Genomic DNA, 27,743 nt, shown 5'->3' with positions numbered 1-27,743 from the left:
ACACGTATCAACAAACTCGCGTCCCGAGGTAACCCTCGCCTTCCGAGACATATTTTTGGAGTAAATCCTGCTCGTCTTCCGAAAAACTCGCATACAGGGACACTCGCATTCCGAGGTACCACTGTACCAATTAGGAAAGAACTAGTAACCAACAGTAAAGTAGAACAAAACAGTGCAGATAGAAATAAGTCCATAATAACCTTCGGTTGTTTAGAGAAGAAAATATCATCTAGGGGTGGACAGAGCAGCAGAAGAGATGAAAATCATTGAGAAAATAGTAGGTTTAGGAGAAGGCCTAAATTCAAAGGAAAATGTCAGTGATTTTAGGATAGGAAAATATGAGACAAAAATCGACCCTTAAGGACGACATTTAACCACTGAACTGCACTGGCCAATAAAACACCAATTTAAGATTTCGTACCATTCAAAATGTGCGTGCAGTTAGTTGGGCATGAAACAGACTCCTGAGTCCTCCAGTGAGAGGCAGCCATCTTGGAAAAAAAAATTCAGAATGCCCTAGGGCTGCTGGCTGACTCAGTTCCGAGTGAGCAATATGGGTGGTGGACGTGCCTCTGGCTCCCAAACACCTGTATGACGCGGTGATGAAAGATTGCTCTCTGTCAGTGAAATTCAAACCTTATTGTTTGAAGAACATAAGGGTCATGATATTGATAAAGCTAGGCACAACAAAGACCTTACATAAGGGTCGGATACAAGTGATACAGCACCGGTGAGGACGATACAGCGAACGTATTCAGTAGTAGATGAGCGCCACTCATGCCCACCTGTGTCATCTCCAATATTTATAGATGATACTATAGATGAATCGTTTTCTTGGTTCAGTGATGATGCATCTGATACAAGTAGCATAGATGAACAGTGTTAGCGGCTTCCATGGTGGTGGATATTGTAAGTGGTGGTGGTGGCAATGGAAGGAGCACAGGTGAATTTGCAAGAGAGAACTCTTATAATTTTGTAACAAACCACAATTTGAAGATTCTGATGTTGGTGTTGCAACCACTTTTCCATATACAGATGAAGATATGAGTGATACCTGGACAGAATTGTGTCACTGAGCTTTTCCTAGATATTTCCAAGAATACACTGTACCTGGATTTTTTCAATCCTACCTTACAAAGGGATCTTTTCAAGAGTAGCTGAATCTCTTCAAGAATACCCAACTCTTTTCAATCCTACCTTACAAAACGATCTTTTCAAGACTACCTTACAAATTGATCTTTTCTTATAATCTTTTCAAGACTACCTTAGACTTCACAAGCTTGGCTACATACCACCTACAGGTACTAAAACCAAGGGTCTACGTGAGTGCATCACTTGCAAGCACACAAAATAAAGTAACAGGAAGCGAAAATCTGTTTGTAACCGGTGCATTGAGTGGAAAGTCGCACTGCGTACCATGGACTGCTTCTTTGATTATCACTCACTTCTGAAGTACTGAGTGTGTAATACAGTGTGACTGTATAAATAGTGTGTGAAAGTGTGCATATTGTAAATACATTAAATATTGAACAGGTAATATTGCACCAATGAACATTTGTTGTGGACACATTACTGTACTGACATGTACAATGGTACCTCAACTTACGAATTTAATCCGTTCCCAGAGATGGTTTGTAAGCCGAAAATTCGTAAACCGAAGCAAATTTCCTCATAAGAAATAATGGAAATTGAATTAATCCATTCCAGACTCCCCAAAAAATTAACTTCAAAGTAAATTTTATACCTAATTCATCCAAATCTTCAGTACTAAAGTATGCACAAGTTATTACTTACCTTTACTGATGATTCTTGTTGGCATATGTAAGATGGTGAGGAGGAGGAGAGGTGTTAGTGTTTGGAAAGAGAGTCCCCTTCCAAACAGAGCCACACCCAGACACAAAACAAAAGGCACCCCTGGCCTGACCAACCAGGCATCAAAAACCCATGGCCCCCCCATCCCCCCGGAAGCCCGCGATTTCATTCTTTGCCAGAAAAGAAGGAGACGGCTGCAAATGAACAAGATGCCCCCGAGGGCCAAAGGAGTAGAAACCTCTGCACCAGAGAAGAACATGAAGCTCCTCAATCCAACCCCAGAGGCCAAAGCCAACAAAAAAAAGCCTTCCTGAAGCAAACCTGAACCAAAGGGGCTACAACAAACTGTGGGGAAAAAAGAGCACCCAGTTCAAAGACCAGGATGGCTCAGGCGGCACAGGAGCAGGCTAGAGGTGAAAAAATGAACGAGAAAGCTAGGGGAATGAAACGGAAGCAACATCTACCCCAGACGCCAGCTGGAATGGCTACGCCAATGCCGCACGAGAAGAAGTGACAGTATTCGGCAGAAGAAGCCAGTCCAGAAAGATCCAAGAGAGAAAGGACAAAACAATCCAATCAGAAATGGACGACAAACTACAAAGGGAAAGGAAATGGCAAAAAGAACGCCAAGAGACCACATACTGTTGCTGAGAGGAACACCACAGGTGGGACACCATCAGAGAAGCTACCAAATCACCATACAAGTGGTGATACACTCGCGTCAAAATCACCAAACACGAAGAGCGGAAGAGTAGGGCAAACCAGCAAAGTAGCACACTGGCCCGACCTGCGGAAAAACTCTTGCATTCGAACACCTAGCAAGCAGCGCCTGAAACCAAGGCTGGGCCGGCCCCAAAGAGCCAGGAGAATCACCTTCCCCTGAAGGATTCGAGCTGAGCCAGAACTCGAAGCAACAGCTGGCATGGGGAAAAAAGAGGAATAGGAATTCCCACCTCGACCAGTCCAGCCGAAAAGTGTCTACCGCGAAGGCTTCACAGTTGGGGAAGGGCGCCACATACACTGGGAGATGCCAAGACCAAGCCTACATGAAGAAGTCCACGTCCAGGCATCCGAATGTCCATCAGAGCCAACGGAAGGAGTCGGCATCGAATGCCCACTCGAAGAACAGCGGGAAGAACTGAGACAGGCTGTCTGCCAGAATGTAGGACACCCCCTGCCCCCCAGATGTGAACTGCATGGAAAGCTAAACCCCGAGAACTCAGCAGATGAGCCACTCGAAGCAACCAGCACCAAAGAGCCACGGACCATAGCAACCCCCCCTAGTTCAGATAATGAATTACCAAGGCACAGCCTGAATGGAGCCGGATCACAGAGCCCCGAGTGAGCCGAATCCACCACAGCGAGAATCCCACCACAGCGAACTCCAGCACTGTGTTGTGAGCCCGATGGAACGACAGACCCCAACGACCCTGACCAGCCTGGTGAGCACTGGTCACAAAACCCCAGCCAAGAAACCAGGCGACTGTGAACACATCGAGCAAGGGAATGAGAAGGCGCCATGGCACCGAACCCCGAAAACCAAAGAGGAAGTTGGAGATGCAGCAACCGAAGCAAGGACCCCAGGGAACGAACCCAGCTATAGCGAGAGCAGCGGAAGGGACTGCTCCAAAGGAACCATAACAGCGACCAAAGCCAAACACGACCCAGCAGGAAAACCAGCAAGGTGAAGTTCAGACTCTCACACAGCTTTGAGCAACCAACGAGTGACCCGGGGAACCCCCCCCCCCCCCATGAACGGCCAAAGGTGGGACCACAGCAGGAGCAACAACATCACATGAGGGAGAGACACGAACGCCAATCGAGAATCCCAAACCAGGCCCAGCCAAGGCCGAACCTGGGAAGAACCCACCAAGACCACCACCAAGTCACCAGGAGCCGGAACCCAGCAAGCTGGGAAGAACCAGAACCCCCTGCTAGCAGCAAGCAGACTGGTAGGGAGCCCAAACCCACCAGCCACTGATGGAAGCTGCCAGCCAGGAAGACACCAGAACCTCGAAATGCCCCCATCAGGGTAAGAGGAACCCCAACTAAAACAACATTGAAACCAACCCAGAGGTAAAACGGACCACATTGGAGGCATGTGCCAAGGATCTCCCAGACGCCTCAAAGGGAATCCAAGAGGAAGAAAACCTCCGAAGGACGAATCTGAGGAACCCAGGGCACCGGAAAATGAACCCAGGGGGAGCCCTACCACATTTGCCAGTAGAAAATGCACCACACAAATGAAAATCGTCAACAGGTGTCCAGAAAAAGAACACAAGATTGATTGGCAAGTCACATGACCCCTGACAACAAAACCCCACAGCTAAAATGGCCAGAAATTGGACAGGACCGAGGGCCGAAGGCAAGGTAACTGGAAGAGCATACAGAGCATGGTCACTGGGCTCAAAACCGGTGCCCCGAAGAAAACTATCCCTGAAAACAAGACGATTCCCCAAAAGTTCCCAGGGGAATAGACAGGGTAGGATGTCACAAAGAAGAACAAGACAAAGTCAAGGAGCAAGCAGCAGCTGCAGCGTAACCAAGGAATCATCCAAGAACACACAACAGAAGTGGCATCCTGAGAGTGGACCAGAAAGCAAACACGTACCAAGGAGGAGAAAAAAACAAATCCCCAAACTTCCTGAGGAAAAGAAAAAAGAAAGATGTACATGCCACTGCAGATGATACAGGGTAGGAAAAAAAGATGACTTAAGATGAGAAGAACCTCACGAAAGGACACTGGGGAGGCAACTGAGCACCAACAGGAACCCTAGAACAAAAAAAGACTTGCCCAGGAGCAGAAGAGGAAGGAAAGGGAATGCAGGAGGCAAAGCTGAGGTGAAGGCTACAAATGGAAAAAGGGCAGGAAAACACAAGGAAGAGGCAGGCCCGAAGAGCTAAAACACAACCATGCATAGACAACAAAAGCAGCACAGCTAGAGAAGCACAGCCTCATCCAAACAACCAACAACACCTCAGCAGGAAAGCAGAAAACGCAAACCCCTTACCTCCATGCCCTCTAACAGAGTAGACAGAACTCAAACCAGAAATAAGGCATTGGGAGGAGGAATAATGCAAGATAGAAGTGTAAAATGCACCCAAAATAGTGAGCGCACACGCCCAGCTGCATGTAAACAAACAAGACGCAGCACCACCCTAGTAGCCGGGCATGGAAGCGCCCTCAGGAAAGCAAAATGGCCACCAAACCACAAACACCGCAGCAACATACACACCAGCCAAAAGGAGATGCACCAGACACAAGAGTGCTGAAATCACGCCAGTAAATCAGATATTTGGGAGCCGGCAGGAGGGAAGGAGTAGGATGAACCAACCGGGAAAGGACTCGAGGGCGTGGACTGAACCAAGGTTGAAGCAACCAACACCCCCAAGTCCAGGTCCCCTAAGATCTCCAGAAGAAGAATGGATAAATTGAAGAACGAGCAGGGAACAAGTCTCCCACGATTCCGGGTCGAAGGTGTCGGCGAACCAATAAGCAGCATGACAAAGGCAAAACAGATGATCACCACCCTGAGACAAGGGCAACGAACAACCTTCAAACTCGCACAAGGTGAGATGGGACTTAGATGTTAACTGTGACTATGCATCTTGTGATACAAAGTCACAAGAGCCCCATCGGGGGATTTCCAAGACCCACAGGGGGAGGTGTCCCTACAGGAAGCCAAGGCACTGGTGCTGCAAAGCCAGTTAATCCCCATCTATTACCAGGCAAACTGACCCCTACTTACAAGGGTGCCTAGGGAAGAGAACGCTAAGCACATGCAGCCCGAAGTACAGCTTACTCCTGGCCACCGCCCAACACACAGCAGGCACACCCACAAGGGCAAAATCCTGACAGGAAATCAAGGCTAGAGGAGGTGTCAACCCCAGTCGACAATAGTCGACAAACTGGTAGGTGAGCAGCCGGTTTGAACCCCCCCTCCTACCTGCCCCCTGGGGAAAGGGATGATTGCCACGACGGTTTGATGACGTTTTGCTTGTTGCATTGTTTTTCTTGGGGGGAGTTCTTGGGCTCTGCTCAGTTTTGGGTTGCAATATTTTACCAGTTGGGGATTGTTTTAGGATGCCTACCTTTCTGGATACCTTGCCCCGATCGATTTTAGACATGAATATACTCTCAAAGAGTGGAGTTTTCATAGGCCATTGCTCCCTTCACCTCTCTGAGGGGGACCAGGTTCTGGCTCGTGGTTCCTGGTAGATAAGAACTCCATGTGACTGATGCCCCAGACTAATATAGCATATATCAGTCTAATAGCTCCAGGGAGCCAATGGGGCTCCCCACAGAAAATATTTTAAATGAGGTTGTATTCCCATGGGCATTTTCAGTGTCACGTCTCGGTTTGGAGACATGACAGGAAAACTAGGAAAGTGGGAAGGAGTGGCTGTGCTGGTGAAAGCAGGCAGGCATGTCAAGCAGGCCACAAGAATGTGGGAAGGGGATGTTCCGTCAGTACTGGATCTCATATTCACCATGAAAGAAAGAAAAAGAAAAAAAAAAAAGATATTTGACATCCAGTACCATCCTCCCTTGGGAAAGAGTGATCATGTCACCCTTTTATTTATTTATTTATATATACACAAAAGTTCTTGCATTCTTGTAAAGCCACTAGCACATACATAGCGTTTCGGACCAATTCTTGTTCCTAATTTTTCCCCAAATACAAATTGTTTAACAACCAGGTACCCATTCACTGCTGGGTGAACAGAGGCTACAGTTAAGGACTTGGCGCCCAATCAATAATTCCCGGTCAGGATACGAACCCAAGCCAAATCACTCGCGAAACGCCGGACGAGTGTTTTACCACTATGCCACGGGGACTACATTTTACTTATAACCTTAGTTAAATCTTTATAAAAACAGCAATGACAACCTTGTATAATATAAGATTTTTACATATACACTGGAAAGGCGAAGAGTTAGGGGTGACATGATAGAGGTTTACAAGTGGATGAATACTACAGTGTATTATTAGACACATCATTCTCCTTTGTTCTATTGAGTCTTGATAAGTATTCTTGATGCATTATAATTTTATATTACTTAAGTATAAAGAGAGTGCAGATAAATAGTGCACGTCTACATAAAATCACATAAAAAAATAAAATATACACAGCTTCTAACAGAGAACTAAGCATCCAATAAAACAAATTAGCATGAAACCATTTTTCACTAGACAAACAGCCTATTATCATAAAATATATACAAAATATAAAATAAAAATCATTGATTCAGAACATCTCTGTACAAAGATTTTCAAAGTTAAAGTTGTTTTAAACAAATGCAGCCCTACCTTGCCAGTATCAGATGTAAGATAGATTCCTCTCTCTTTGTCTGATACCGATAAACTCAGGCTCAAGTCATGCCAATTACCTGGTGCAATTCCTGATGGGGGCCAGAGTGGGGTGCTGACTTGACTGTTACTTTCTGGGGCTTCAACCACAACGTCTCCCAAAGAATGATGTGGTGTAGCACAGCTCTTGCTCGCTGGGAGTTGTTGATACTGTTGATGTTGGGGTGGTTGGGGTGACTGTTGAGAATGTTGCTGTGGGTACTGCTGCTGTTGATACTGCAATGGTTGCTGTAGCTGCTCACGATACTGTTGTTGTTGGGGTGGTGGTGGCTGCTGTTGTACCTGTTTTAGAGACTTTTGTGGAGGTTGGGCATTTGGTGGTGACTGCCTTTGTTGCTGCTGCTGTGTTTTTAGCTGTAACTGTTGTTGTTTTTGCTGTTTGCTGGCTTCATCAAAGAGTTGAGTTATGGAGGGGTGGTGAGTTGGGCTGAGACCTACTGGGGATGCTCCTCGAGTACCGCCACTTTTTCTACTTCCACTCCCTCCTCTACTTACACTCCCCGTTCCTCCACCACCACCACCACCACCACCACTACTACTACTGCTGCTGCTGCCACCACCACCCCCAATGCTACCTTCCCCTCCCCCTGGTACTACTACACCTCCAACACAACCGCCACTATTATTACCATTTCCACTAATAGACCCTCCACCCACATTGCCTTCAATATTCCCTCCTCCCCCTCCAGCATTACTTCCTCCATCACTAACCACTTCAGTCTCAGCAATATTAGAATCAGTGGTGAGAGGAAGAGAGAGTAGGTCTATAACCTCCTGCAGTTCTTCATTACTGATAAATGAGCCTTGTCGTACAGGATCTGAAAGGGTAGAAATTTGCTCACTTTAAAAATCTGCATAATTCTGTACCTTTTTTTATTTTTCATTAATTATTGTTACTCGCCTCTTTATCTCAAATTCACTTTTTCACTCTTACCTTTCCATTCAACAACATTGTTCCATGCTCATGACCCACTCTCAATGTAAGTCACATTTAGTCTTTCTCCAAGTGGATAATTTCTCCGGTTGGTCAGGTCAGGTCAGGTCAGGTCAGGTCAGATTGACTAATTCCTCTGTAATGTTACAGAGGAACTGTTGATTTTTTTTTTTTTTTTTTTTTTTATTATTATTATTTTCTACCACAGACGTGGCCACACATTTACAATGCTAACCAGCATATATACATTTTCTTCTGTCCTCCATGGACAGGGTTAGAGAAGTGTTAAACATACAGTTCAAGGGTTTATTGAACACTCAACCACAGAAGGTGATTCGGTGCTTTTAAAATGCTAAGCTAACCTACATACGTAAATACATAGATACACAGATTTACGTATGCCCTACATAAAGTGTTTGATGTGTCTTTTACATAGTGTCATTAATGTACATTTACAAAGGTGAAATGTAATTCTGATCAGCTTCCATATATGCTTTATACCCATACATATACATACACACACACATACACATACATATATACACACACATGCATTCACATACATTTGTCTCATTTACCCTGACAGGGTGAGGTAGCTGATAAAGAAACTAGTGTGCAATTAAGCACTTAATCACTGAAGGTGATGAAGGTGCTTTTACAAGCTCAGGTTATATAGTTACATCATATATATACATTGTATGATTGATATATTACATGGTCAATTTTGGATACAAGTCCAATATATCATCAAGTGTTCCAGTACTCATATAGTAACTACAGAGTTCAGCATACCTTAGCCCAGGAGGGCGAAAGTCAGTCAGTATGGGACATTCTACAATATAATGTTCAAGAGAGTGCATGTTTTCTCTTTCACAAAGTTGACACATTGTGTACTCGACATTTGGGTTTTGAGAAAGCTGCCAGATACGTCGATATCCCAGGCGTATTCTGGCCACTATAACATCACATTGCCGGGTTCTTGTTCTATTAGTCCCATATGTGAATGTCTCCTCACGATATCTATCATAATATTTAATGCTACAACTTTCAGGTCTTTGAGAATTTGTTAGGTCGGTGAGATTTTCATTAGATATTTGTTTAAGTATTCTCTTTGTCACTGCTAATGAAACACCCATATCAATTTCTACCACTGGTTTTCTGCAGGCTGACTTAGCAAGCATATCAACAGTGTCATGCCTTGAGATGCCAACATGTGATGGTATCCATAGGAATTTAATCTCAAATCTGTTTTCTTTGGCAGCTAAAACATTCATTCGAATATCACTGACTATTTTCTGGGTGTCACTACTATGTGCGTTCAATGCCAGGAGTGCACTCTGCGAGTCACAGTATATAAGTCCACTGCCTTTGTCTTTTAAAAATTCAGTGGCAAGGTATATGCCTGCAAGTTCGGTTTGAGTTGTACTTGCCCAGTCATTGACGCGCTTCATTGCTGTATGTACGAGAGAAGATTGTTCAAATATGTTACATGCACATCAGGTACATCGTCCACCTTCTTCTACAGAGCCGTCGGTATAGCACTGATAAACATCGTTACCCATACTCTGAGTACTTTCAGTGATGCTTTTCAGTGTTAACTGTTTTAATAATGTAGTGTGCACACTATCTTTCTTGGGCGCATTTACAAAATCAACTGATAGATCCCAGTTATCCCATGGAGTAATTGGCTGATTAATCATTAGTCGAGTTGGGTACATATTTAATATTTTGATGGAGTTGGCTACCTTGTAGAACCAATATACATAATCAGATTTCGTTCTTCTTCTATAGACCTCAGGTGAGTGTAGTATATTAGAAAGTTTAGCTTGAAACTTCATGTGTTGTCTAGATCTACTCAATGCCTTCACGCCGAAAACTGTGCTAATAGACAAGATTCTCTCACTTATGGTAGGTAATTTTAACTCTGCTCTCATGTTAACTATTCTCGTGGACTTTGGAGCCCCAAGGATGAGACGCATAGCTTCATTTTGCAAGGTTTCAAGAGATTTCAGCTCTTTGTCAGTATACAGTGTGAGATGTAGAGCATTGTAGTCAATCACAGAGCGTATAAATGATACATAAAACATTCTAGCAAGTCTCACGTTAAGCCCATGATTGACACCAACAAGGACCCGCAAGGGCTTTAATCTCTCCCAAAGTCTCCTCTTGAGAGAAGAAAGGTACCCAGGGTCGTTAATGGGGACACCAAGGTATCTGTAAGACTCGCAGTTCTCAAGTGCTCGCCCATCTATATGATAATTGGGTGGTGGAATACCACATGGAATGAGGGCACGAGTTTTCTGTACAGAGATAAGGAGGCCACATTCCTCAGCTCTAGTAGCAAAAGCGTCGAGCAGAACTTGCATTCTAGGCTCGGTGGCAGCCTGTAAACATATATCATCAGCATAACAAATGACAGTGTCTTCATTATTAGTTGGAAGATCTTTAATAAGTTTATGCATCAGAACGTTGAACAACAAGGGACTAAGGACCCCTCCTTGGGGAGTTCCCAGTTCAAAGTGTTTGCTCTCTGTGCTTTTGACACCATTAAACAAAACATATGCTGTTCGATTAGACAAATAGCCCTTTATCCATTTCAGTAATTTTCCTTGTATTCCCAGCTCGGCAAGCTGTTCCAGTATGATTTCCCTGTTTGCTGTATCAAAAGCTGCTGCTAGGTCGATGAAGACTGTTTGAGGGGAAGCTTCAATATGTGCGAAGTACTCAGCAAAACAGTGTTGTGTACTGAGCCCAGGCATAAATCCAAACAGTTGGGGTGACAGGTGCCCCTGTATATGATACATGAGTCGGTTTAGAACAATACGTTCAAGCACTTTACAAACACACGATGTTAAAGATATGGGTCTATAATTATCTGAGTGTGGTTTGGGGATAGGAACAATGACACTCTTTGTCCAAGCATCAGGTAATACTCCTTCACGTAAACTCATTCTGTACAACACTAATAGTGGATTACCTGGTGCAATTCTGAAGTTAGAAAGTGTAGCATAGGCTCCTGACGCAATATTCTTAATGTGGTTCTCAGGTGACAGTTTTCTATCTAGAACCACCCCTAGATCCCTTTCTTTATCAGAATTCTTTAAAGATTTCTCGCATAATTTATAGTTTGTGTGGAGTCTATGTTCTCCAATTCCACATTCCATAACATGGCATTTATTCACATTAAATTCCATTTGCCAAGTGTTGCTCCATATATTTATTTTGTCCAGGTCTTCTTGAAGGGCATGACAATCATCTAGGTTTCTTATCTTTCCTATTATCTTGGCATCATCAGCAAACATATTCATATAATTCTGTATTCGAACTGGTAGATCATTAATGTAGACAATGAACATTACTGGTGCAAGAACTGAACCCTGCGGTACTCCGCTTGTGACATTCCTCCAGTCAGATATATTGCCTCTGAATATGGCCCTCATTTTTCTGTCAGGAAATTTTTCATCCATGTAAGAAGCTTACCTGTCACCCCTCCAATATGTTCCAGTTTCCAGAACAACCTCTTATGTGGAACTCTGTCAAAAGCCTTTTTTAAGTCCAAATAGATGCAGTCAACCCAACCATCTCTTTCCTGTAAAATCTCTGTGGCTCGATCATAGAAACTGAGTAAATTCATTACACAGGATCTTCTAGAACAAAAACCATACTGTCTGTCTGATATTATATCATTTTTCTCCAGGTGTTCTACCCTTTTAGTTTTAATTATTTTTTCTAATATTTTGACTATTACACTTGTCAATGATACAGATCAATAAATGAGGGGGTTTTCCCTGCTGCCACTTTTGTAGACTGGAACTATGTTAGCCTTTTTCCACACATCAGCTACAACTCCTGTACACTGGGATGCCTGAGAAATCAGTTGAATTGGAATGCTGAGCTCAGGTGCACATTCTCTCAGAACCCATGGTGAAATTCCATCTTGACCAACTGCTTTGTTCTTACTTAGTTCCTCGAGCATTTTTTCCACTTCGTCTCTAGACACTTCTATGTTGTTCTCTGGAATTCTTATTGTGTCTTGTTCCCCGAAGATTTCATTTTGTACAAACACACTTTGGAACTTTCGTTTAATGTTTCACACATTTCATTTTCATTTTCTGTGAATCTATTTCCCATAAACAACCTCTGAATATTATCTTTTACCTGCAATTTGTTGTTCATAAATTTATAGTATAGACTTGGTTCTATTTTACATTTGTCCGCAATCCATTTTTCAAAATTTCTTTCTGCCTCTCTCCTCACTGCCATGTAGTTGTTTCTCGCATCTTTGTATCGCTGGTATGTTTGGGGGTTTGCCCTCTTACTATATTGATTCCATTTTTGTGTTTTTTGGTCTCTGGCCCTCCCGCAATTTCTGTTGGACCAATCCTGTTTCCTAGTTCTGCATCTCTGCTTTGGTATAAATTTTTTGGTTCCTTTATTATATATTTCACAAAACTTGACATACATCTCATTTACTTCATGTCCTAACAGCAAGTCTTTCCAGTCAAATTCCTTAAAGAAATGTCTGAGTTCCCCATAATGACCTCTCCTGAAATCAGATTTTTCAACTGCTTCATCCTCGAAAGGCATCCTTCATCGGTCGAAAGGCATCGACCCCAACGGCTTCGCAGTGTGGGAAGGGCGCCACATACACTGGAAGATGCATCTATGTCCACCTCTGGGCGCCTGTACGTCCGGCAGAGCAAACTGAACGAGTCGGCATTGACCGTCCATTCCATGGATAGAGAAATGAACCGAAACAGGCCATCTGCCAGGAAGTTCACCCCCTGAATATGAACCGCTAGGAGAGCCAAATCCCAAGAACTTAGCAGATGACTCACTCGAAGCAACCAACCCCAAAGAGCCAAGAACCGCATCAAACCCCCACGGTTCAAGCAATGAACCACTGGGAAGCATTCCGAAGAGCTGGATCGTTGCTCCGCGAGCGACACGAATCCTCTGAAGCGAATGCCACAACACCGCAAACTCCCTCGCTGTGCTGTGAGAGTAACGGAAGGACGGACCCCACCAACCCTGGCTGGCCTGGTGAGCACTTGTCACAAAACCCCAGCCGGGAGACGAGGCATCCATGAACACATCGAGCGAGGGCTCGGGAAGGCACCATGGCACATAACCCCGAAAAACCCGCAGAGGAAGCCGGTGACACAGCAGCCAACGCAAAGCTCCCAGGATCCGAACCAAGCGATCGCGAGAGTGGCGGAAGGCATGACCCCGAAGAAACCAGAACAGCCACTGAAGCCAGATCCGACCCAACTGGTAGACCAGCACAGCGAAGTTCAGGCTCCCGCACAGCCTCTCAAACAACCAACGTGTGACCCATGTGTGCTCCAAAAGCAGTCGTAGGAGGGACCGCAGCCGCAACAGCGTCGCAGGAGGGCAAGACAAGGAAGCGGTCCAAGAATTCCACACAAGACCCAGCCAAGTCCGAACCTGAGAGGGAACCAAATGGAACTTCCTCCAGTTCACCAAGAACCTGAACCCGGCGAACTGGGAAAGAACCAAATCCCTGGCAAGCAGACACGCGGACTGGCTGGGAGCTCATACCAGCCAGTCGTCGAGGTAAGCCAGAACCCGAACCCCTAACAGACGCAAACGGGTCACCACGACTTGGGTATGTAGTAAGGTGTGTGAACATGCAGGGTGCCAGATTCAAACCGAATGGAAGGCAAAAGCGGTAAGCTTGTTGCCCCACGACATAACCAAGCCAGTTCCTGAACCCTGGATGAATCGGAACGTGCCAATACGCGACCCAGAGGTCCAGAAACACCATCCAGGCACCCAGCACTAAAAGCAGCCGGACCTGAGACAGAGTGGTCATTCGAAAGGAGGAGCAAAAGACCCAGGGATTCAAACGAGACAAGTCCAGTATGAATCGCAGATCCGCACAGTCCTGTTTCGGAACTGAAAACAGGTGGAAAACCCACCTGAGGGACATTGTCGTTTCAACCACGCCGAAGCAAACGCACTACAGATGACCCGACAGAGCACAGAAGAGACCTGCCCTGCCAGCCCTGATCCCCCGAAGGAGGAGGAGCATCCCAACGCCACCGCAGGCCGGAAGAAATGACCCGAAATGACCACAAATCGTGGGACCAGGCGAGAGCAAACAGAGCGAGCCTCCCCACTATCACCCCATCAATGGGGCGACCCGCGAAAGGGCCGACGACCCCCTACAAGAGCCCAACCGACGCTGAGAGTGATCACTGCGCCAACCAGAAGCTGACGGCTCCAGAGGAGGTGCTGGCCCTGAATCTGGCACTACTGGCTTACGACCCTTCCGGGCAGGACCTCCATGAGCCCCCCCCCCCCCCCAGGAGAACCTACAAGTCTGACAAAGGCCGTCAACTAGACGAAGCCAACTGCAGAAAATGCACCACCACAGACTCAGCAAACAGTAATGGACAAAAAGGCGATGAAAATCTAAGAGCCAGGGCCCAAAACGATTCCAAAATTTGGACGAGCACCACCTGTCAGCACGTAAGGCGAGAAACGAAGAACAGACACCGCCTCCCTCAGAAACGGCGCATACAACTTCACCAATGCAGCCGGCACCCGAGCTGCCGAAGCAAGCCCACCGGACCCTGGCCCGGAACCCAGCTCCACACCCAGCAGGAGCCAGTTCGGAGACAGCTCCAGCAAGGAAAAGAAGCACAAGACCGAAGCCAAGTGCTCACGGGCGCACAAATCCTCGGCCACCAGGGATGCCGAAAGGGAGGGAACCTGCACGTGAAGCCGCAACTGGCCGACATCATAAGGAAGGATGGGGGCGAACAAGCACACCTTGAGGTGCTTCAACTCAAACCCCTCCCCTCACAAAAACCTGAACGACTGTAGGCAACTCTCGCCATTCAAATGCGCATTTCGACAGGACGAATGCCAAGCCCCCACAAAGAAAAAGCAGTCTGCCAGCCAGGAAGACTCTAGCACCTTGTAACACACCCCATAAGGAAAAGAGGAGCCAAACTCAAAAAGAAGAAGGCTTCAATATCAAGGCGTAATCTGGGTCTCACAGGAGGTAAGCCGCAAGGGGCTTCCCACACCTTCCTCGGTGGGATGCGGGAAGCTGAAAACCTCTGCAAGGAGGGAACCGAAGAACCCGAGAGAACCGAATAACCCAAGGGAACCTGGAACCGAACCCAGGGAGGAGTCACACCCATATCAAACTCATACAGGGAGGGGGGATAGGAAAACCCCTTCCCCTGTAACAACAAGCTCTGCGCCGAGGGTACCAACACCCAAGCGGGGTCAAATGGGGCCCAAGCCCCCCAAGTCAACTCCTTCCCAGCCCCGGGAACCTCCATGTCAGACTCGAGTCTGGAGAAAAAGCAAAGTCCTCTTCAAAGTCTTCATCCCGCCGGAAAAGCCGGGATGAACAGGGGCCCGCTGATACGGCCCAAGGGCTCCAGCAGGAGGAACAGGCTAGAATGCCTCCGCCGCCGATCCAGAAGGGGCAATCCCCGAAGCCGCCCGAGACTCATCGCCAGGCAAACCCTGCCCTGACTCCGAAACCCTCAGATGTTTGGGAGCCAGGAGCAGGGGGGGGGAGCAGGATGAACCACACCAGAGAAAGGATTAGGGGATGCAGATGAAACCAAAGTCGAGGCGACTAACACCCCCAAGTCCAGGTTTCTATAACCAAAGCGGGACAACTGCAGGGCATCCGGAAAGGCAATCAACCTTGCGCATTGCAGCAACCTAAACCGTGCATGCAACGTCAAAGCTGCTTGCACCCGAATATCAATCTCATTGGACTGGGTGAATTGGAGTACGAGCAAGGAACACCACTCGCAGGACTCCGGGTCAAAGGTGTCATTGACCCAACAAGCAGCATGGCGGAGGCAAAGACGGTGAGTATCACCCTGAGTCAAGGGGACAGAGCAACCTTCAAACTTACACAAGGTGAGGTGGGACTCTGAGGTTTCTTCCATTGGACCACTGAGCCCCAATGGAGGTTTCCAAAGTCCTTAGGCTGACTGCTAAAGGAAGTCCAGGTAATGTACTGCTAACCGGTTATCCCAGAGCTACAAGCAAACAAACTATAAGCTTAACCCCCAGCGATGTGTGCAAGCACGGGGACCCAGTGGAGGGCCACCAAAATCATACAAGTGGTCCTACCACCACACCAGGCAAACCCCCGCCAGGCAAAACAAAACAAAAACAAAAGAAAAACCTGCAAAAGCACAACGCCTCCAGGTGAACAGAACCGGTCGCTAAGGGTATATCAGACAGCTGCACAGTACCTTAGGAGGCCTGGTCGACGACCGGGCCGCAGGGACGCTAAGCCCCGGAAGCTCCTCAAGGTACCTCACACCCCAGCCAGTGACAAAATACCTCCTACAAAAGGGCAAACAGGAGTAAGAACCACCCCAGCTGAACCCCCAAGGGCAGGCAATCACCAGCAGCAACAGAACCATGCAGAGGTAGTTCCCGAACGGCTCAGGGAAGATAACCCTAAAGATGCAAGGGCAGTACTTACAGGGCACCTAGGGAATGTGGCCCTAGGTTCATGCAGCCCCAGTACTCTTGTGTTACTTCTTGGCTCGCACGATACCAAAACTGACCACCACCACCACACTGCAGCACTGCTCAAAGGATGGAGCCAGAGTCGATCAACCGTTCGCCCTCACAACAGCCTGTGAACTGAGGAAAGTTGCCGGCGTGGAGCTCTGGGACCCTCTGTTTCCCTCCCGGGGAGGGGGGGGTTGCGCAGACAGATGCGCGGCATTTGTGGTGACGTCATACTTGTTTCCTTGGTTTTGATTGCGGAGTTCTGTTGCTAGTTCGGCTTTCGGTTTGCAAATCTTTGACCAGCAGTAGTTTGTTTTGGAATTCCTACCCTTCTGGGTGCCTGACCTGGTAGATGACAAACAAAGACTGCTTCCAATTCCAGGGGGGTGCCTTTAGGGGGCATATTACGAAAATATGCTATAAATGAAAACTGGTTCGATTTCAATCAAACTTTTTTGACTAGTTGTATATAAAATTGGGTTCAACTGGTCGAAGTCTCAGCATCGTAGCATAAATAGGAAGGGAGAAAAAAATATTGAATTGTGTGTCAAAAGTTTTCCAAAATAATAAAAAATTAACATCAAACAAAAGTGTCAATTGAAATCATGTCTATGACTCTAATCTATCACAATAGCATATAATAAAGTATTTTAATATTTAGTTTTATGCCAAAAAAAATTAAAAAAAAACATCTCCATTTTTTTCACTTATTTTTTATCAGTTGACTTGCATGAAACTTGTACATCTTACAGAACGTAAGCCTATCTGTAAGGATGCAAATTTTGGAGGAAATTGGTTGAAGTCAACTTTAACCACAGGTGGCAGAATCTTTGATCTTATTTATAACATAAATTTACTTCACCTCTTTCATTTTTCTTTCAATTTACATAAAATTTACACCACATATGTAGAGTTTTTGTCTCTACAGACTATATTAAATACTTTTTCCTAAGTTCATTTATTGATTTTATACATAATTTTCAAACATGAAATATTGACATATTTTTGGAGGAACTTTTGACTACTTGTATTAGCAAAACTGAATATATTTTGGATAATCTTTTCAATACAAATTCTTTATTATATGCTAATGTAATAGATGAGAGTCATAGAAATGATTTCATTTGAAACTTGTAGTTGTTGAAGATTATTGAAAATGTGTAAAATTCATTGAACAAAAACAAAAAAAAACAATAACTCCCTTTCTATTTAGGGTACGATACTGAAACTGAGAACAGTTGCAGCCCTTCTTATATACAACTAGTAAAAAAAGTTTGGTCGACATTAAACAACATTTAAAAAAGCGTAATACTGTACGTCCACGGGGCCACGTAGCCTGGTGGATAGCGCGCAGGACTCGTAATTCTGTGGCGCGGGTTCGATTCCCGCACGAGGCAGAAACAAATGGGCAAAGTTTCTTTCACCCTGAATGCCCCTGTTACCTAGCAGTAAATAGGTACCTGGGTGTTAGTCAGCTGTCACGGGCTGCTTCCTGGGGGTGGAGGCCTGGTCGAGGACCGGGCCGCGGGGACACTAAAGCCCCGAAATCAACTCAAGATAATCTCAAGATAGTCCCTTTTAGGCCATTGCTCCTCGTGCCTCTCTTGAGGGGGCCAGGTTTTGGCTCTGGTCCCTGGTAGGCCTAGAACTCCTTCGATTGACTATTGCCACGGTGTAATATAAACACATCAGCCCAGTATAGCTCCGGGGAGCCGAAGGGGCTCTCCACAGAAAATTGCCTTGTCACCCCATGCCCTTCCTATTAGCCCTCCACATCACACATAGTTTGTTTTTCTGCACACACTATATTTTAAAAAAATCCTTGGATTTTCGGAATGATAAACAAGCAAGGGTTTAATTTTCAAATTGCCACTCGCATTACCACACAGCACAAGAGTTAGCCAATCTTTCATAGGCTTGTGTCTGGGCAACGACGTCTCCTCTTGGGTAATGTATGTCCTCTTCAGCAATTTTTTTCAGAATAGCCCTGTCTCGTCACAATTAAACACTTGTTGTGGTATGTATCCTTCACTATCTACAAAAACTTTAAAATCGCGAACAAATCTTTTAGCCGCTGGTTTATCTGAACTGGCACCTTCACCATGCCTCACAACACTATGAATGCCACTTCTCTTTTTAAATTTCTTGAATTATCCCTTGCTCGCTTTAAACTCTTTCGTATCTGCGTCACTCATTCCAGGGGTATTTTTTATAAGATCTTTATGCAATAACCTTGCATGAAGGCTATTGCTTTTTCACAAATGATGGCCTCTGAAATGCTATCACCTGCTAACTGCTTGTTGTTTATCCAAATTAATAATAACTTTCCTACCTCTTTAACCTCCTTAAGTTCTTTGTTTCGTGATTGTTATGCCTTTTGCCACTTTAGCACTCAAGATGTCTTTTTTTCTTAGCAATTACAGATCATATAGTTGACATACTTTTGTTGTACAGTCTAGCTAGTTCAACAACCTGTGTACCATTTTCATGTTCACTAATGATCTCTTTTTTTGCTTTATGGTCATCCTCATATGTGTTTTCTTAGGTTGAACCTTACCACTGACTTTCTTGGGACCCATGGCATGATATTTAATAATTATGTTTATGTTCAAAAACCCCCCAAAAATGAAAAAGTGAAATTCTTTACAAAGAATTCAAATGCGATTGTCACTAAGCGGGAGCCACTGGTAAACTGAAGTGTGCCACCAGGAACCACACGCTAGGTCGCCCATACGCGTATCAACAAACTACGTTACTTAAGGCAAGCTCGTAACCCAATTCAAATTTTACTACGAAACTGGGTTCGTAACCCGAAAAATACGAAAACGGGCATACAAAAACCGAGGTTCCGCTGTACTGTATCTCAAATCCTTAACTTCTCTATCATCTCTCAATACAAATTTTTTAACTGATCCAGACTTAGTCACCAAAACTTACCTCCTTGATATCAACAAAGATGTCTCATAACATAACATACCTGGAGTAACAGAGCGACTGTGACTGGGGCTTCTTGTTACACTACTATCTCGTGAAGGTACGTGTAGTCCAGCTCTGGAACCCCAAGATGTGCTGCCACCTATGGTCCCATTCCAATCCCCTTGAAGGCTACAACTTCCATAAAAGTCAGTTACGGAATCTGCTTCACTCATAGAACTCACATCATGTTCACTGGCCTCCGGCACTGACCATCGTCTATTTGCAATTAAACTAAATGGCCCCAAACTAGAGTTTCTTTCCCATCCTTCTGTACTAGGCCCTCCCATCGACCATCTCCGAGATATGGCATCGCTCTGCCAGCCAGACCCACCCCCATTTAAATGTGAAAACAGTCCATAACATGAACCAGGAGAGAGGGTATTGCCACTGTTTATACTAAGGCTAAGACTAGAGCCATAATTTGAATTAGAACCATAATTTGTGGTATTCGGACAACCAATACTACTGCTTGGGTTGGACCAGCCAGGAGCAGCATTTGAGTGCCGAGAGTGACCACCAGAAGGGTGCCGACTCCGTGGTTTATCTTCCTTCCCAGGGCTCTCCAGTAGAGGTGCTGCAGGCACGCCTTGCACACCCTTCATACCAACTTGTTGTTGCTGTTGTTGCTGTTGTTGTTGTTGTTGTTGTTGTTGTTGTTGTTGTTGTTGTTGTTGTTGTTGACCAGGAATCCAAGCTGGCTGAATTGGAAGTTGTGGAATATACTGACTAGATACAGAAAGTTGGGAAATGTCAGCAACATGACTTGATATTGATGGATGACAAGGTTTGCTTATCTGAAATCCAGCTGAATTCTGAGGAGAAGCACAAAGACTTTCTTCACGAAGTGCCTGAAGGATGCCAGTGAAACGCTCAATAACCACAGCTGAGAACTGGTACTGTAGCCCAAGAAAAGCAGACAGCATTGCTTGAGTGACCTGCAGGGCAAAGGCAATATTATTTAAAGTATATTCCTGATCTGGCAATTTTACAAAAGTTGTTTCTATCTTCATAAAAGGACACAGGTCATGTTGAGTAATAATGAAAAAACTTTTATACCAGTCTATATCTATTTATGCTCTTTTAATGCTTTGTTTATTATTTGGAACTCCTACCAACATTTTTAGCTGCCATTCTTCAAATGTTAGAATGCTTTCAAATGTGGGTTCTGAAGAAACTAACTACAGGGCACCAGATATCATACTGGACATGTGATTGGATTGTTTTGAGAGTAGATTGGACATATATATGAATGAGCTTGGATGGATGTAAATAAGAATAGCCTTGATGAGTCAATAGGCACTCTGCAGTTTCCTTTACTTTTGTTTTAATGTTCATATTCCATATGCTTTGGACGGTAATTAACCACTCTGCTGTGATGCTATTAAATATGACAATCCCGTGGTGTGCAGAATAAAAATTATTCCCCCAAATTGTTGTTCTTATACAGTATTGTTAAAATGTGTTCTCTGATCACAGGAAACTTTAAAAAAAAATAAGCATTGAATGTAAATGACAGCTAAGCCCTCATTTTTGTTGTAGTGCATGCTAATAGCAATTTTGCATTTACATAATTTTTAATTTATAACATCTTAATTAATCCCAGGTATTTTATCCCACATGCCCAATACCACTGAAGGTCGCAAGAAATTACCCGCAACACCCCACGAATTGTGGGACCAGGTATGAGCAAAAAGAGCCTGGGGTTGGCTGGCCATCGCCCCATCTCCCCGTCAATGGGGTGACCTGTGAAAGGGCCAATGCGAACTCCGAAGGCCCGACTTCCGTGAAGAGCAAACACTGCGCCAACCGAGGAAGAAGGCACCGGAGTCATCACCGACTCAGAAACTGGCATCACAGGCCCACCCAGCCCGAGCCCTGGCCCAATCTTTCCAGGAGGGCCAAGAAAGACCTCCCCCACCTCCCCCTGGTGAACCAACAAATCAGAAATGAGACAGCAACTAGCAGAAGCTGCTGATAAAAACCTAACAACACTGTCATCAGGAAACAAACGGGAACAAAATGGTGAAGCCGACTGAAGAGCCAAGGGCTCGAGCTGAATCCACTGAGAAAGAGAGAGCACGACTTGCCGACACACGAGACGGGAGGTGACAAACATGGAAATCGCCGACGGGAGGATTGGCACAAGCAGCTTCAGTAAAGCAGAAGCTAGTTTAAAATTGCTTTGGCATTCCTCTGACGCCGAAGCAGCAGAGACAAAGACCCCAGCCGAGGGCTCCCCCACCCTGTGACCCCACATTTTTTGAAAGCAAACCCGAAGACAGAGGCAGAAGATCAAAGAATCACAAGACAGAAGCCAAATGACCACAAGTCTGAAGGTCACCGGCCACCAAAGCAGTTGAAAGAGTGGGAACCTGAGCATGAAGCTGCACCAGACCAACATCACAAGGAAACGCAGGAGCAAAGAGACACTCATTGAGAAACTCACGACAGCCACCTAAGAATACCTGCAACACAGTAGAAACCTCCCGACACTCAAGTGTGCAGGTAAGACAAAAACCACACCAAACTCCAAGGGAAAAGAAAGGACAGTCTGCCAGCCAGGAAGACTCCGGAACCTCATAACGCACCCAAAATGGGGAAGAAGAACCGAACTCAAATGAAGCCAGATCCATCACCGAGACATAAACCAAGTCCCACAGGGAGTACATGCCAAGAGCCTCCCGAACCTCAACACGGGAAATCCGAGAGGAAAAAAAACTCCAGAAAGACTAATCCGAGGAACCCAAATGCACCCGGAAACGCACCCAGGGAAGCCCCACCAATTCAAGCTCAAAAGAAAGGAGGGTATGAAAACTCCCTTCCCTGCAGAAGCAGCCCCTGTGAACTGTGAAGAGGGCACAAGGGCCCAAGCGGGTTCTAATGGAACACAAGAACTCCACTCAGGCTCCCCCCCCCTGAGCCCTGGAAACCATAAACAAAAGGCCCAGGAGAGAGCCCTCATCCAAGCCCACTGCCTCAGAAGTTAAGGCAGAGTCAAGGGAAAACGCTTCAAAGGAGGAAATCAGCTGGACAGACTCAGAAGCCTCAGTGGAAAGAAGCAGCTCAACCACTTCCGCGCCTGAATCGAAAGGGGCAGCCCCCGAAGCCACACAAACCTCATCTCGAGCTAAACCCTGCCCCGACTCTGTAACCTCTGACGTTTCGGAGCCGGAAGCAGGGGAAGAGGAGAAGAGTGAACCATACCCACCTGGAAAGGAAGAGGGGTCATAGACTGAACCAAGACTGATGCTACCATGCCTTCAATTCAGAAGAACCAAGACTGATGCTACCATGCCTTCAATTCAGAGTCCCTAAAGCCCATGCGGGCAGCTCCGGGGCATCCAAATGGGCAACCAACCTGACCCATTGCATCACAGAAAAACGCTCATGCAACACAACCACAGCCTGAGCCCCCAGAATATTAGTAGGATGAGTGAATTGAAGCACAAGCGAGGAACAAGTCCCGCAAGACTCTGGGTCATAGGTGTCCCTGGCCAAACAGGCAGCATAGCAGAGGCACTAAGAATGATCGTCATCCTGAGGCAGGGGTGACGAGCAACCTTCGCATTCACACCAGGTGAGAGTGGACTCAGAAGAGGTATCCATAATATAACTGAGCCCACTGGGGTTTTCCAGGGTCTGCAAGGAGAATGAGCTCTACAGGAAGCCGAGGCACTGGGCCAGCTAAACTGGTAACTCTGTCTAAGCAGGCAAACTGACTGCAAACAGCAGCTGTGTAACCTCAGGGGCAACAGAGGAGGACTCCCACCACAATCTGGGCAGACCCCAGATTGGGAGCTTGCATTGGATTGCGCCGGAGCTCGCACTGGATTACGCCGGAACTCGCACTGGATTGCGCCGGTACTCGCACTGGATTGCGCCAGAGCTCGCACTGGATTGCGCCGGCCAAGAAAACTCGGTCAGATGAAAACTGTGCGAGCTGAGAAAACACTTTCAAAACTTCATTCCCATTCAAAGCACGCACGCGGTAGGTTGTGTATGAAATGGACTCTTGGGACCTCCAGTGAGTGGCAGCCATCTTGGAAAAAATTCCCAGTATGCCCTAGGGCTGCTGGCTGGCTTAGTTCCGAGTGATCAACCATGGGTGGTGCACGTGCCTCTGGCTGCCAAACACCTGTCCGACCCAGTGTTGAAAGATCACTCTCTGTCAGTGAAATTCAGACCTTATTGTTTGAAGAACATAAGGGTCATGATATTGATCAAGTTAGGCACAATAAAGACCTAACACAAGGGTCGGATACAAGTGATACAGCACCGGTGAGAACGATACAGCGAGTTTAACCAGTAGTAGCTGAGCACCACCCATACTCACCTGTATTATCTGCAATTTTTATAGATGATATATAGATAAATCATTTTCTGGGTTCAATGATGATGCATTTGATACACATAGCATAGATAAACAGTATTAGCGGCTTCCATGGTGTTTTTTTCAATAGATCTTTTCAAGAATAGCTGAATCTCTTCCAGAATACCTTACAAAGCGATTTTTTCAAGACTGCCTTACAAATTGATCTTTTCTTTTAAACTTTTCAAACTACCTTACACTTCACAAGTTTGGGTACATACCACCTACAGGTTCTAAAGCCAAGGGTGTACACGAGTGCGATATTTGCAAGCACATAGAACAAAGAAACAGGAAGTGAAAATCTGTTTGTACCTGGTGCATCAAGAGTGAAGTCGCACTGTATACCATGGACTGCTTCGTTGATTATCACTCGCTTCCACTGAGTGTAATTACCTAATTGTAGTTACAGGATGAGAGCTACGCACGTGGTGTCCCGTCTACCCAAGACTCTTTGTCATATAACGCTTTGAAACTACTGACGGTTATGGCCTCCACCACATTCTCACTTAACTTGTTCCAACCGTCTACCACTCTGTTTGCGAAAGTGAATTTTCTTATATTTCTTCAGCATCTTTGTTTAGTTAGTTTAACCCTTAGACCGCGCAATACATATATAGACGATTTGAGAAACAAAACCAGAACCGTGCAATACAGTAATAGCTGTTTTATGTCTAGCGCCTTAATTTAAATGCCCCGCGTGGGATTCGGGCAGCTATAGTGTAGCCACGACCGATATTTTTTTTTTTTTATTATTATTTTCTACCACAGACATGCATAGTTGACAGACGCCTCCTAGAAAAAAAATCGTGGCCAACATTCCTGGGTGTGAGAGCTTTAGTACTGAGCGACCCACCAAGGCTGATGCACGCAGCATGAGCTCACAGAACGGCTATTCGGCTTGTGACCACAGCATCGCCTAAAAATGTCAAAATATATATGATCATGCTATTATTTAAGGATGATAGTATTACAGAAGACCCCTGACTGTGATAAAACTGACCAGGATTCTGATAATAGCAGGATTGTGTTGATATTTAGCGCTGTGCTCCATAGTGGGAGGAGTAATACTGAGGGAGGGAGGGAGGGAGATGGCATCATCTTCTGACTGTGTGTGGCTACCTTTTATTGACTAGAATTACTACACCAGCTTAGTGGTTCACTATGGTGAACACAAATGTAGAGACTTATATATAACGTGTGTATAGTGTAATAACAGCAACAGGTGTATGTTGGGAGCCACCATTTTGGTGAGGGAGGTGCGTCGTCTGCATGACGTGTCTTATTGTTTACTGGTGGCCACTATGGTGTTTGGGCACCATACCAGCTTATTTGTACAGGTATGGTGAATAAAACATGTTGATACTTATATATAATGTGTGTATATAGTGCAATAACACCACAAACAGTATTGTTGGAGGAGAAATATTAGTGAGCCTGGCCTTGAGGGCGGCTGCCACCAGCTGACTGTGTGAGTAGCTACGTCTTATTGCCTTTACTCACCATACAAGCTTAGATGTACAGTTATGGTGAATAAAATATGCAAATGCTTATATATAACGTCTGTGTATAGTGAATAAATGCAAAAACAATATTGTGGGAGGAGAATGTGGGCGAGTGAGGTGTTGTTGAGTGAGGGAGTGGCAGCAAGTGGCTGGCTGGTGTATGGCAGTCACTCCTCTTTGCTTTTTGTTGCACAATACCAACTTGGTGATTTGTTTTGGTGAGCAGTTTTGGAATGTTTTGGTGAGTTTTGGTTTGGTGAGCAAACTAATGAATAACATTTCTGAAGTACACAGGCTACAATTCACACAAAAACTACCAGAAATATATGCAGAGTATATAAAGACAGCAACGAACTCTGAGCACAACCCAGGGACTGAGAATTTAAAGAGCCAAAGTAGCAATGTAGAAGGACATTGTGTCGAGGTACACAAAATTGAAGGCAATATTGTAGAGCATATTGTATTGTAGAGGTAATATGAATAAAGAGAGAAAAAATAAGACGGACGAGAACACAAATGAGAAAGACGAAAGCAACAAGGAGAAAGATAAGGGCAATACAATGGGGCCTCGACTTCCGATGCTAATCCGTTCCCAGAGACGGATCGGAAGTCGAAGCGAATTTTCCCATAAGAAATAAAGGGATTTGAATTAATCCGTTCCCCACCCTCCAAAATATTAACATAAAAATACATTTTATACTGAATACAATTTTTTTTCTAACTACAATACAGTACCAAAGTTACTCTTACCTTTATGGAGGGCTCTTGATGGTGTATGGAAGATGGTGATGGGGGAGGAGGAGAGTTGTTACTGTTTGGAAGGGGAGTCCCTTTCCATTATCACATCAGGCAGTGATGTTTTCTCTGGGGTACTCTCTCTCTCTCTCTCCTACGTTTTGCCTGAATACCACTAGGACCTGGTTGTGGTTCAGTGCTCGTTTGTCTCACTACAAATTTGAAAGAGACATTTGTTTTTCAATTCATTTTAACATTTGTCTGTAATGATGCATCACTTTAGCACCCATAATGTCCTTTTTCTTAGCTAGTATGGTGGATATCGTTGACTGAGATTTGTTGTACTGCCTAGCCAGTTCACCTACCTGCAGACCATCTTCATATTTACGAATGATCTCTTGTTTCTGCTTATGGTCATTCTTACATGGGATCTCATATGTTGCGCCTTACCACTGACTTTCCTGGGACTCATGGCATATTTTATAATAATTACTTTAATGTTCAAAATGCAAAGAATCACCACAAAAGCGGAATTTCTTATAGGCGCGATCGTCACTAAGCGGGTAGCTGTAGTAAACTGAGGCAGGTCGGACCGCGTGACTGGGAACCATGTGCTCGGCCGACCCGAACGTGTACCAACACATATCGGATGTCGACAACACCATTGGATGTTGAGTCGCATTTTTCGATGAAATTTATATCGTAACTCGAAATTATCATAAGTAGGGGCAATCGTATGTCGAGGTGCCACTGTATATATAAACCGCCAGATACAACGGTTGAGGAATTCAAAGAGCAGATGCGCAAAATAGAGAACATCCTTGATAACCTAGCAAACCCAGCACCAGATATTATTTTCCTTGCAGATTTCAATTTACTAAGTCTAAGATGGAAAATGGTAAACACAAATATCATAGAAGGGAATGACCCAGGAAATAACCAACCACATGTCAGAGAACTTTTGAGATTCTGTGACAAATTCTCGCTCAATCAATAGATTACAGAACCAACTAGGAACGAAAACACACTAGACTTGTTATTCACAAACAATGATGAACTAATCAGAGACATTACAATCTCAGACCATAAGCTCATTGTAGTGCAAACTAGCATAAATAATGGTAGTAGGTCTAAGAGACCCAACAAGCAAGAAGGAGTATTCAATCAATTCAATTTCAACAATAAGAGGATTGACTGGGAAAAAATAAATGTAGACCTTGCAACCATTCAACGGGAGGCGGTCTTAAGCTACAAAACTCCGTCACAGGGAATAGCTCTGGCTTTGGGGCGCCGGTCAGCCGAGCGGACAGCACGCTGGACTTGTGATCCTGTGGTCCTGGGTTCGATCCCAGGCGCCGGCGAGAAACAATGGGCGGAGTTTCTTTCACCCTATGCCCCTGTTACCTAGCAGTAAAATAGGTACCTGGGTGTTAGTCAGCTGTCACGGGCTGCTTCCTGGGGGTGGAGGCCTGGTCGAGGACCAGGTCGCGGGGACACTAAAAAGCCCCGAAATCATC

General features: G+C 45.3%; 1 protein-coding gene across 2 annotated transcripts in view; it reads right to left on the bottom strand.

The window, feature by feature from the left end:
• The window catches only part of LOC123774478 (probable serine/threonine-protein kinase yakA), a 139,485-nt gene that overhangs the window by 81,634 nt on the left and 30,108 nt on the right, over positions 1-27,743 (bottom strand). For both annotated transcript variants that reach the window (XM_069306308.1, XM_045768848.2), the window contains exons 5-6: positions 19,622-20,555; positions 7,205-8,002 (exon numbers count right to left, since the gene is read on the bottom strand). In XM_069306308.1, the coding sequence (XP_069162409.1) occupies positions 7,205-8,002; positions 19,622-20,555 (1,732 nt within the window). The remainder of the gene's footprint in view (positions 1-7,204; positions 8,003-19,621; positions 20,556-27,743) is intronic.

This window comes from Procambarus clarkii, chromosome 1, assembly GCF_040958095.1.
Source record: "Procambarus clarkii isolate CNS0578487 chromosome 1, FALCON_Pclarkii_2.0, whole genome shotgun sequence".
In the NCBI taxonomy this organism is placed as follows: Eukaryota; Metazoa; Arthropoda; class Malacostraca; order Decapoda; family Cambaridae; genus Procambarus; species Procambarus clarkii.
The sequence above is the reverse complement of the archived record's forward strand: the minus strand, read 5'-3'. Positions and strand labels throughout refer to the sequence as shown.